Source organism: Mandrillus leucophaeus, unplaced genomic scaffold (genome assembly GCF_000951045.1).
Source record: "Mandrillus leucophaeus isolate KB7577 unplaced genomic scaffold, Mleu.le_1.0 Scaffold795, whole genome shotgun sequence".
Classification (NCBI taxonomy): domain Eukaryota; kingdom Metazoa; phylum Chordata; class Mammalia; order Primates; family Cercopithecidae; genus Mandrillus; species Mandrillus leucophaeus.
In genome coordinates, this window is record NW_012108641.1 from 484,556 (window position 1) to 497,332 (window position 12,777).

Below are 12,777 nucleotides of genomic sequence, written 5' to 3' on the forward strand. Positions count from 1 at the left end.
TTAAAAAAAAAAAAAAAAAAAAAGATAGGGTCTATGTTGCTCAGGCTGGTCTCAAACTCCTGGGCTCAAGCAATTCACCCACCCTGGACTCCCAAAGTGCTGAGATTATAAGCGTGAGCCACCACACTCGACCTATTTAAAATCTTTTTTTAGAGACAGGGTCTTGCTATGTTGTCCTGGCTGGAGTGCAGTGGCTATTCACAGGAGTGATCTTAGCACACTTCAGACTTGAACTCCTGGCCTCAAGCAATCCTCTTGCCTCAGCCTCCCAAGTAGGCGGGACTACCGGTGCATGCCATTGTGCCCAACCAGAAATTCTGTTCTAAATTCTTCAAAGTAGATAAATGAAAAAAAAAAAAAATCTCTAATTTAGGGACCTCTTTCATTCTTTTCTTCTTAATTCTTCCAAACTGCAGAACTTGGGTCTTGGTTTCTTTCCTAGTCATTAAGCATCTCTGCTTACCCGTCCCGAGTTGAGTGTGTTCCAGATGTAGTCTCGTAACTTCTCATCTGACACATCTTTGCCAACTTCCTTCTGCAGCTGTGTTAACCAGACAAGCACTTCCTATGGGTAAGGTTTGGGAAAAAAGGGCATGTTAATACATATGCCAGGAGACAATGCCAAGATCAGAAACAAAGCATGGGGTAAGGAAAACATGTAGCAGGAAAATAAAAAAGAATAGTCTTACCTGATTTGCCAGTCCATGGAGAGGCCCTGCCAGCCCGTTCATGGCTGCTGCAAAGGACAGGTAAGGGTCTGAAAGGGCACTGCCCACCAAGTGGCTGGTATGGGCACTTACATTGCCACCCTCATGGTCACTGTGGGGAAGTAAGAAGGGAGAGCCAAGGGGAGAAAGAAGGGGCAGATTATGGAAACCTTGCTGTTCTCTTATTTGCCACTTACTAGCCTAGTTACGGGCTCATGCCAGCCTATAGCCAGTCAGTTACACCTAAGCTCTTATAAAAGACATCCTAATCTTGGCCAGGTGCGGTGGCCCACGCCTATAATCCTAGCACTTTGGGAGGCCGAGGCGGGCAGATCAAGAGTTCAAGAGATCAAGACCATCCTGGCCAACATGGTGAAACCCCGTCTCTGCTAAAAATACAAAAATTAGCTGGGCATCATGGCACACACCTGTAGTCCCAGCTACTTGGGAGGCTGAGGCAGGAGAATCACTTGAACCTGGAGGTGGAGGTTGCAGTGAGCCAAGATTGCACCACTGCACTCCAACCTGGCGACAAAGCAAGATTCCACCTCAAAAACAACAACAACAACAACAACAACAACAAACATCCTAATCTCATTACCAGCTTTTGTTCACTCATCCAGAGCTGGAGAGGTTACTGGCTGATGATGCCTGTATGCTCTGCTCCATGACTCCAACCTAGGTTTAATAGCAATGGCCCGAAGAGGGAGCTCCTGGAAAGCCGAAGGACTATCTAATGTGAGCAGCTAGTACCTTTTCCCAGCCAGAAGCACCATCTTATTCTCAGCATGGTTATGGTAATTTCTTTAGGCCTCCTGACCTTTCTTACTAGACCCTTTTCTTGCCTTGTATCATCCTTTATGCCACATTTCTGTCTTCTTGCTGCCTATCATCTGTTCTCAGAAGATGAGAACATAAAGGAGCTTTTAAAAAAATTTCCCAGTTGAGGCTCCTAGCGGCTGTGGTTGCTGGGTCTAGCTTACCTGTGGATGGTGAGGTACAGACGCATGAGCTCAGTGAACTGAGAATCAGTATAGCCTAACATGTTGGTGAAATTGTGGGACCAGTCCAGATTAGAGTCAATGGCCCCAATACCGCTGCCTTCTCTGTAGAGATTTCGGTAGATCTTTGCTGCAATACAAGGTAGCTTTGCGATTAAATCCATAGAGTCTTCATAAATCAACTGACAGAAGAGGAGCAAGATGGAGAAAAAAAAAGGAATTATCAGCAAAGAAGAATTAGACAGGGATATTGTCTGTCCTCCATGAATTGGGGCTATTTGGGGTGATGGTCAGTTATATGATGGGTTGTTATATATTGAGTATGTCTGAAAGTAGAGAATAATCATAACCATTTAATTGAATAACTATTATGACCCAGGCACTAAGTGATTTGTAATACTATCTAGTGTACACTAAAACATTATTCCCAATGCTTACTACTACAAAGTATATAATGACTGCCGTTTTAAAGATGAGCAAACTAAGGCTCATAGTATTAGGTTAAATGCCAAAGTCAGGTTTGAACTCTGATACGGTTTTTTGAGATGGAGTTTCACTCTTGTTACCCGGGTTGGAGTGCAATGGCGCAATCTTAGCTCACTGCAACCTCCACCTCCCAAGTTCAAGTGATTCTCCTGCCTCAGCCTCCCAAGTAGCTGGGATTACAGGCATGTGCCACCACGCCCAGCTAATTTTGTATTTTTAGTAGAGACGGGGTTTCTCCATGTTGGTTAGGCTAGTCTAGAAACTCCTGAACTCAGGTGATCTGCCTCCCTTGGCCTCCCAAAGTGCTCGGATTACAGGTGTGAGCCACCATGCCTGGCCCTCTGATATGTTTAATCATGATCTTTTTCACTACACCATGACTTTACATTCACAGTGTTAAGACACTAGGTTTTATAGCCAGGTATGGCGGCTCACGCCTATAATGCCAGCACTTTGGAAGCCTGAGGCTCGCAGATCACTTAAGGTCAGGAGTTCAAGACCAGCCTGGCCAACATGGTGAAACCCTGTCTCTTCTAAAAATACAAAATATGAGCCAGGCGTGGTACGGGCAGGCACCTATAATCCAGCTACTCCAGAGACTGAGGCAGGAGAATTGCTTGAACCCGGGAGGTGGAAGTTGCAGTGAGCCGAGATCGCGCCACTGCACTTCAGCCTGGACCACAGAGCGAGACTGTCTCAAAAAAAAAAAAAAAAAAAAAGGCCAGGCACGGTGGCTTACGCCTGTAATCCCAGCACTTTGGGAGGCCAAGGCGAGCAGATTACGAGGTCAGGAGATCGAGACCATCCTGGCTAACACGGTGAAACCCCGTCTCTACTAAAAATACAAAAAATTAGCTGGGTGTGTTGGCAGGTGCCTGCAGTCCCAGCTACTCGGGAGGCTGAGCCAGGAGAATGGCCTGAACCTGGGAGGTGGAGCTTGCAGTGAGCAGAGATCGTGCCACTGCACTCCAGCCTGGGTGACAGAGCGAGACTCCATCTCAAAAGAAACAAAACAAAACAAAACAAAACAAAAAACCACTAGGTTTTAATAATGAATTCTATATTCCATCTTTCAAAGAAAATTCACTGTATGTGCCAAGGATCAAACAGTGATATTCAATTGTTATTTAATAACAAAGGCTTCCTTTTATTTTTTTTGGAGATGGAGTCTTGCTGTATCGCCCACGCTGGAGTGCAGTGGTGTGATCCTGGCTCACCACAACCTCCACTTCGCGGGTTCAAGCAATTCTCCTGCCTCAGCCTCCTGAGTAGCTGGGATTACAGGATGTGCCACTATGCCTGGCTTAATTTTGCATTTTTAGTAGAGGGGGGTTTCACCATGTTGGTCAGGCTAGTCTCACACTCCTGACCTCAGGTGATCCGCCCGCCTTGGCCCCTCAAAGTTCTGGGATTACAGGCGCGAGCCACCACGCCCGGTGAGGCTTCCATTCTTTAAGCACTTACTATGCAACAGGTACTGTGCTAGTTATATTATTTGCAGTATTACCTTTTCTGTTCTTACAATAATCCTGTAAGGTTACATATACCTCTTTTTATAGATGAGGAAATCGGGGCTTAGCTAAGTTACCTTGTACAAGGTCACCCATGTAGCCAAGAAGCATTACCTAGCTTACATTATTAACTCATATCACATTTAGTTTTTGAGACGGAGTCCTGCCCTGTCGCCCACGCTGGAGTCCAATGGCACGATCTCAGCTCACTGTAACCTTCACCTCCTGGGTTCAAGCAATTCTTGTGCCTTGGCCTTCTGAGTAGCTGGGATTACAGGTGTGCACCACCATGCCTGGCTAATTTTTTGTATCTTTAGTAGAGACAGGGTTTCACCATATTGGTGAGGCTGGTCTCGATCTCCTGACCTCAGGTGATCCACCGCACCCGACCCATGCCACTTTTTAAAAAGTTGATAAACAGGCCACGCACGGTGGCTCACGCCTGTAATCCCAGAACTTTGGGAGGCTGAGGCGTGCGGATCATGAGGTCAACAGATCGAGATCATCCTGGCCAACAAGGCAAAACTCTGTGTCTACTAAAAATACAAAAATTAGCTGGGCGTGGTGGTGTGCACCTGTAGTCCTAGCTACTCAGGAGGCCAAGGCAGGAAAATTGCTTGAACCCAGGAGGCGGAGGTTGCAGTATGCTGAGGTCATGCCACTGCACTGCAGCCTGAGCGACAGAGTGAGACTCCGTCTCAAAAAAAAAAGAAGTTGGTAAATAAAAAGCATATATTTTTGGTTTGTTTTATTTTGAGACAAAGTCTTTTGAGACAGAGTCTCGCTCTGTCACCCAGGCTGGAGTGCAGTGGTGCTATGTTGGCTCACTGCAACCTCTGCCTCCCAGGTTCAAGCGATTCTCCCACCTCAGCTTCCCGAGTAGTTGGGATTACAGGTGTGCACCACCACGCCCAACTAATTTTTGTATTTTTTTGTAGAGATGGGGTTTCGCCATGTTGGCCAGGCTGGTCTTGAACTCCTGACCTCAAGTGATCTGCCTGCCTTGGTCTCCCAAAGTGCTGGAATTACAAGCATGAGTCTCCACGCCTGGCCTACTAGCAAAACTTGATCTGTCAGCTACTTCAAAAATTTGATTAAATTCAACAGCTTAAGGTTACTTCACAATTAAACAGCTGGTTGCATCAGAGCAATCAATCTCCTTGTTCTGAGTGACCTTAAGTCAATTAGAGGCCTAGAAGCTAAACTCTTTCAACTCAAGAGATTATACTGTTCATCTAGAGTTAATGGAAATTATTATAGAAGAAATGTTCTGTGCAGAAGATCATCCTCTTAAGGTATATGTAAAAAAACTCCTTAAAAGCTCAAGAAGGCTGGGCACCATGGCTCACTCCTATAATCCCAGCACTTTGGGAGGCTGAGGCAGGCAGATCACAAGGTCAGGAGTATCTCAACATAGATGAGGCCATATGCCTCATGCCTGGCCAACATAGTGAAATATAGTGAAACTCTGTCTCTACTAAAAATACAAAAATTAGGCCGGGTGCGGTGGCTCATGCCTGTAATCCCAGCACTTTGGGAGGTGAAGGTGGGTGGATCACAAGGGCAGGAGTTCAAGACCATCTTGGCTAACATGGTGAAACCCCAACTCTTCTAAAAATACAAAAAATTAGCCGGGCATGGTGACAGGCGCCTGTAGTCCCAGCTACTCGAGAGTCTGAGCAGAAGAATCACTTGAACCTGGGAGGCAGAGCTTGCAGTGAGCAGAGATCGCGCCACTGCACTCCAGCCTGGGTGACAGTAGTTTAATTTTAGTAAAATAAGCCAGGCGCGGTGGCTCACACCTGTAATCCCAGCACTTTGGGAGGCCGAGGTGGGCGGATCACGAGGGCAGGAGATTGAGACCATCCTGGCTAACACAGTGAAACCCCAACTCTTCTAAAAATACAAAAAATTAGCCGGGCATGGTGACAGGCGCCTGTAGTCCCAGCTACTCGAGAGTCTGAGCAGAAGAATCACTTGAACCTGGGAGGCAGAGCTTGCAGTGAGCAGAGATCGCGCCACTGCACTCCAGCCTGGGTGACAGAGCGAGACTCCATCTCAAAAAAAAAAAAAAAAAACAAAAAAAAAAAAAAAAAAACCAAAAAAAAAACAAAAAAACCCACAAAAATTAGCCAGGCGTGGTAGTGCACGCCTGTAGTCCCAGCTACTGGGGAGGCTGAGGCTGAAGAATTGCTTGAACTGGGAGGCAGAGCTTGCAGTGAGCAGAGATCGCGCCACTGCACTCCAGCCTGGGTGACAGAGCGAGACTCCATCTCAAAAAAAAAAAAAAATATATATATATATATAAAAAGAAAAACAAAATGAAAAGCAAAATATTAAGATTATATGACCTTTTGTACCTGCTAATGTGTGCAGGTACAAATATACACATTCACACCACCTAAAGCATTTATAAATAAGCCTTTATAAACAAATGCTTTAGGTGGTGTGAATGTGTATATTTTGCATCATTCTGATACCAACTCCCTAATGCCAACCAAGTTAATATCAATTTTAAATGCTGTCTTCCTCAACTGCAAATACAATTCTCTATACACAGTTGGTGCCGAATTAATATTGACCAACCAAATGAATCTAGATTTGCCAAGGACCCAAGGGGGTTGCATCAGAGTAGTGGATCATGCTCTTCTGTGTCTTGCACCACAGTGAACTCTTTAGGGCCATCTTGGTGGCTGGCACCTCCTGGCCAAAAAGCATTTAATGTACCTGCTTTGTAAAAAGAAAATTTTCTGTTCCTATACTACCTATCTCCAAATAAGAAGCAAAAGAAAATGGTACATCCTCCTGTAAACCTAGCCAGATCAATTGTACTTTTACCCAGTGTTTCTGAGTTTGTGGGCTCCTAGAAGAGGATGGAAGGAATTATGTACTATGCAGTGGGATAAGAAACAATCTTTCCATACCCCAACCAGAGTTTTAAACTATTGACACTTCATTTTCAGAGAATAAAGCTCATTTGTTTCTGGATCTGGAGCCTATTCCAGGGATACTAACCACTCTACCACCCCTCATGGATATCTTAGGTTGGCTAGCCGAGAACATGACTGATTGGCATTAGTCCTCCTAGACTCCAGAGTTGGAAGTAATTGCTGTTCTCCTAACTTGTAAGATTTCTCAAAGTTTTCCGTATTTGAAGAAGATGGGGAAGGAAAGTGACCCTCTGGCGCTAGTGTTGAGACTGCTCTGTGAAACCTTCCTCAGGGACCCTGCAGTTAAGTCACATCCTTTTCTTTTCTTGTTTTTTCCTTTTTTATGTACAGATGGGATCTTGCTATGTTGCCCAGGCTGATCTCAAACCCCTGGCCTTAAGCAATCCTCCCAACTCAGCCTCGTGAGTCACTGAGATTATAGGTGTGAGCCACCTACCTAGGTCTCTTTTCTGTTTCAACAGCCCTGTGTACATACCTCTGTTACAGCAAGACTATGGAATTTTTTTTAGATGGAGTCTCACTCTGTCACCTAGGCTGAAGTGCAGTGGTGCAATCTCGGCTCACTGAAACCTCTACCTCCCGGGTTCAAGTGATTCTTCTGCCTCAGCCTCCTGAGTAGCTGGGATTACAGGCGGCCGCCATCACACCCCGCTAATTTTTGTATTTTTAGTAGAGATGGGGTTTCACCATATTGGCCAAACTGGCCTTGAACTCCTGACCTTGTGATCCGCCTGCCGTGGCCTTCCAAAATGGGATTATAGGCATGAGCCACTGTGCCCAGCCGACTATGGAATTTTAATAATTTCTTTTTTTACACATATGTCAGACTATCCAAACAAACAGTCTTGGTGATAGAAACCATACTCTACTCAGCTTTGTAATTCCAACAACTGACAAAAAACAAGCCTCCAGTGAAAATGTGTTAAGTTAGTTTCTGATTAACTCAGAGGTAATTTTTCTAAAGATTCTATTTTTTTTTTCCTTCCCTTCACACTCAAGTCCTTTGACTCCCCATCACACACGGATCACCCCACCCAAACTTCCTACCTCCCAGTACTTGGTTCGGCTGATACCCTCTGCATATGCTCGGGCAAAGTTACTTTCACTGTTGAGGGCTGTAACGGCTGCACTGAGCTGAGACATGGGGTGTAGATTGGTGGGAAAGTTGTCCAGCATGGTGACCACATGGGAAGGCAGAGCTGCCCTCTTTGCCCACTCTTTTGAGAGCCAAGATACCTGTGGAAAAAGAGAGTGCTCAGAACACCAGAAAGGACAAGGAAGGAGAAAAATAAAAAAGGACAGCAACATCTGAATAAAAAAAACCCAGGACAGTTGAATCCAATCCATTTATATAGCAGAACTCTGCTCTGATTTCTTCCCCTCACTACGCACCTCTATAAATGCTGGATCAGCATTAAGTGTCTGAGATTAGAGAAAGGCAATGAAGAAGGGGAATGAGAAGAGCTAATAACAACTTTCTGCTTTACCTGTTCCTCTGTTGGGATCTGTCCAGTTATCAGCAGCCAAAATAAGCCCTCAGGCAGGGGTTCTTCCCCACCCTTAGCCTTGGGTAGCAGTTTCTGGCATTCAGGGATACTAAAGCCTCGGAAACGGATGCCCTTGAGAGAAGAGAATTTACAACTCAAGTTTATAGAAGTCACACAACTGACTGGTCTTACTCATCAGGCCTTACGACAAGTTAGAGCAGAACTTTTTTGTAGACATGAGGTCTTGCTATGTTGCTCAGACTGGTCCCAATCTTCTGACCTCAAGCAGTTCTCCACCTTGGCCTCCCAAAGTGTTAGGATTACAGGGGCAAGCCACCATGCCTAGCCCAGAATTTTTTTTTTTTCCCCGAGATGGAGTCTCGCACTGTTACCCAGGCTGGAGTGCAGTGGCGCGATCTCGGCTCACTGCAAACCCCACCTCCTGGGTTCATGCCATTCTCCTGCCTCAGCCTCCTGAGTAGCTGGGACTACAGGCGCCTGCCACCACGCCTGGCTAATTTTTTGTATTTTTAGTAGAGACAGGGTTTCACCATGTTAGCCAGGATGGTCTTGACCTCCTGACCACGTGATCTGCCCACCTCAGCCTCTCAAAGTGCTGGGATTACAGCCGTGAGCCCCCACGCCCGGCCCAGAACTTTTAAAGCTTAAATCTTCACATAACTTACCTCTGGTTTTGTACTTTTATTTTTAATAGTTGATATATTTAAAAGGTAAACTTGTTCTTCAATTATTCCATACATATGTCTTCTCTACCTTCCAATATATGAAGCTAGGTGCTCTGTTTTGTGCTTACCCTTATTGGTCCAATCCACGGTTTGCATATTTGCACAAACTCAATGATTATTAGTAATTGATATGAAAATGTCTTACCTCATCAGGATCAAGAACGGATGTTTCATAGACCAATCCCTTCATGCCTCTCATGCCACCATACATCTAGAGGATGAAGAAAAAAGGAAAAAAAAAAAAGAAAAAAAGAGGCTGTGGCTAGCAATCAGAATGATTCAGGCTAGAACTTGTTAGAACTTCATGGGATCTGGGAGAGAAAATTTATTCTTTGACTTGTAAGAGATGTCTGAGGAGTCAGCTTACTAAAGAATTAAACTTTGTGGCCAGGCACAGTGGCTGACACCTGTAATCCCAGCACTTTAGGAAGCTGAGGCAGGTGGATCACCTGAGGTCAAGAGTTTGAGACTAGCCTGGCCAACATGGTGAAACCATGTCTCCACTAAAAATAAAAAATTAGCAGGCATGGTGGTATGTGCCTGTAATCCCAGCTACTTGGGAGGCTGTGTAGGAGAATCGCTTGAACCCAGGAGGCAGAAGTTGCAGTAAGCCAAGATCACACCATTGCATTTCAGCCTGGGTGACAAGAGCAAAACTCCATCTCAAAAAAAAAAAAAAGAGAGAGAAAAAAAAAAGAAACTTTGTGGCCAGCTGCAGTGGGGCTCATGCTTGTAATCCCAGCACTTTGGGAGGCTGAGGAGGAGGGAGGATCACTAGAGCCTCTCACAGAGTCTCACTGTCACTCAGGCTGGAGTGCAGTGGTGCAATCACAGCTTATTGCAGCCTTGACTTGCAGGCTCAGGTGATCCACCCACTTCAGCCTCCTGAGTAGCTGGGATTACAGGAACGTGCCACCATGTCCGGCTAATTTTTTGTATTTATTATTATTATTTTTTAAAGAAACGGAGTTTAGGCCGGTCACAGTGGCTCACGCCTGTAATCCTGGCACTTTGGGAGGCTGAGGTGGGCAGATCATGAGGTCAGGATATCGAGACCATCTTGGCCAACATGGTGAAACCCCATCTCTACTAAAGATACAACAATTAGCTGGGCGTTTGTGGCGCGTGCCTGTAATCCCAGCTACTCGGGAGGCTGAGGCAGGAGAATCGCTTGAACCCGGAAGGCAGAGGTTGTAGTGAGCTAAGATCATGCCACTGCACTCCAGCCTGGTGACACAGTGAGATTCCGTCTCAAAAAAATAAAAAATATAAAAAAAAAAAAAAACAAAGAAATGGGGTTTTGCCAGCCATATTGCCCAAGCTGATCTTTTTTTTTTTTTTTTTTGCCAGATGGAGTCTCACTCTGTTGCCCAGGCTGGAGTGCAATGGCGCAATCTCGGCTCACTACAACCTCTGCATCTTGGGTTTAACCGATTTTCCTGCCTCAGGCTCCTGAGTAGTTGGGATTACAGTTGCCTGCCACTACGCCCAGCTAATTTTTATATTTTTAGTAGAGACAGAGTTTCACCATGTTGGCCAGGCTGCTCTCGAACTCCTGACCTCAGGTGAGCTGCCCGCCTCGGCCTCCTAAAGTGCTGGGATTACAGGCATGAGCCACTGCACCAGGCCTGGAAATGAAATTTTTTAAGTTGAGAAATCACTATCTTTCTTTTTTTTGTTGTTTTGGAGATAGGGTCTCCCTCTGTTGCCCAGGCTATATAGTACAGTGACATAATCATGGCTCACTGCAGCCCTGAACTCTTGGGCCCAAGCAATCCTCCTGCCTCTGCCTTCCCAGTAGCTGGGACTACAGGGGCATCCCACCATCTCTCGCTAATTTTAAAAATTTTTCTTTCATAAAGATGGTATCTCCCTTTGTTGATCGAGCTGGTTAACTCCCCGCCTCAAGTGATTCTCCATCTGCAGCCTCCCAAAATGCTGAGATAATAGGCATGAGCCATCGCGCCCAGTCACTATCTGTAATATTTCTGTGTTTGATTCCTTTTCTTATTGTATTTCACTTTTTTCCTCCTGCCCACTCAACCACTCCCCAACATACCGTACCCTCAAATTCCAACCAATCAAAGCAAACACAATGAGTTCTATTCTAGGAGAAGGGGATGGAGACCAATAAGCTAAAAACTGTTGAGAAACTATCACCTGAGCTGCTCAGAATCTGAAGGATAGGGAAAAGTCATCCTAAAGCTGTCCTACAGGGCCTGTGGGACAGAATGCTTTTGAATAGTCAGTGGGGAGAATGGTACTTTTGTTGAAGCACATTACAGAGCTACTTTTCCTAGCCAAAGTTCACACAACCCTTACCATGTCCACAGTGATTTGGCCCACCACCGTCTTGCCATGTTGCTGCCTGAAGGTCTTAATTCTGGCCTGCTCCTTAGGTATCAAGTCAGCCAATATGTCTTTCAAATTCTAAAAAGAAAAATAGAAGGGCTAAGCAATGGTCTAAAAGTTTATTAGATTTCCTACAAAGTAGGTGTGTGAAGAATTTGCTTTTTAGAGCTGACTTTATCTGCCAGGGAAGTCTGGCCAACTACTCTGCATAAATGCGGGTAAAATAGTAGGCAGGTGGAGGAAGGAATGAACAGTTAATGTTTAATGGGACAGTTTCTTAGTTTGGGCAGATAAAAGTTCTGGAGATGGATGGTTGCACAATAATGTTAACATATTTACTGCCACTGAACTATATACTTAAAAATGATTAAAATGGTAAATTTTATGTTATGTATATTTTACACTATTAAAACATTTAAAAGAATTAGGCAAATGTATTGATATTCCCATCTCACTATACCATTCAGTAAATTATTTCTTAAATAGTAATATAATAATAATAGCAGCTATAACAATAACAATAATAATAAACACTCCCAGGAAATACTCAGGATAATAACAGGCCAGGTGGTTGCCAAATCCTCTGCCCCAAGGTCAGGCTGGCCCCAGTGATTCTTATTCTTAGTCTTCTTTTCCAAACCTTACCGTAGAGGAAGCACTGGCATGCCGGGCTGCAAGAACAAGACAAGATGCATTCTGCAAAGCAAAAAAGAAAACCTTACATAACTGTTACCCCTCCCTCCTTTGTATTAACAAGAAGGAGTTACAGTGACTCAACCTCTCTCTTCATCTTAGCCTCTTAGGGCAGTTTGACACAAGAAGCTGTAAAAGGCCCCGAACAGTTTGGAAGGAGTTACCACTATGGAGACAGCAGGAGGTTTAACTCTGCTTTTTTTCATCTATAGCTTCACTAGCATTCCTTGAAGACAGTCTCTTTCCCATCATCTGGGTTCCAGAGCAGAGCAGTTGTCAATATTTTTGAGTGACTCCAAGGAAAACGAACGAAGAAACTGAGCAATTACTTAACACTGCTGTTAAGATCTCTCGTGCACCTGGTCTTTTGGCAGCACTTCAACCTCTCTAGTCTGGGAAAGACCACAGGCAGAGGGCAGCCTTTCACAACGGTACTTCTGACCCTCCTGGAAAAAGCACAAAGATTATCTACAAAGAAGCTGACAGAAGACTACTCATTAGCAGAAATGGAAACTTACAAAGTTTCTAAGAGTGTCAAAAGAAAATAATTAGTTTGGCTGGGTGCGGTGGCTCATGCCTGTAATCCCAGCACTTTGGGACGCTGAGGTGGGTGGATCACCTGAGGTCAGGAGTTCAAGACCAGCCTTGCCAACATGGTGAAACCTGTCTCTACTAAAAATACAAAAATTAGCCAGCTGTGGTATGGGCGGGCACCTGTAATCCCAGCTACTCAGGAGGCTGAGGTGGGAGAATGGCTTAAACCTGGGAGGCAGAGGTTGCAGTGAGCCAAGATTGCGCCATTGCACTCCAGCCTGGGCAAATGAGCAAGACTCTGTCAAAAAA

General features: G+C 45.0%; 1 protein-coding gene across 4 annotated transcripts in view; it reads right to left on the reverse strand.

Moving 5' to 3' along the window:
- CS (citrate synthase) overlaps window positions 1-12,777 on the reverse strand; it is a 53,940-nt gene that overhangs the window by 2,694 nt on the left and 38,469 nt on the right. For 3 of the 4 annotated variants that reach the window (XM_011967235.1, XM_011967238.1, XM_011967236.1), the window contains 8 exons: window positions 11,887-11,937; window positions 11,212-11,319; window positions 9,035-9,100; window positions 8,144-8,275; window positions 7,704-7,892; window positions 1,691-1,890; window positions 690-819; window positions 464-565 (listed from right to left, as the gene is read on the reverse strand). In XM_011967235.1, the coding sequence (XP_011822625.1) occupies window positions 464-565; window positions 690-819; window positions 1,691-1,890; window positions 7,704-7,892; window positions 8,144-8,275; window positions 9,035-9,100; window positions 11,212-11,319; window positions 11,887-11,937 (978 nt within the window). The remainder of the gene's footprint in view (window positions 1-463; window positions 566-689; window positions 820-1,690; window positions 1,891-7,703; window positions 7,893-8,143; window positions 8,276-9,034; window positions 9,101-11,211; window positions 11,320-11,886; window positions 11,938-12,777) is intronic. The other variant, XM_011967237.1, reaches the window with a different exon arrangement.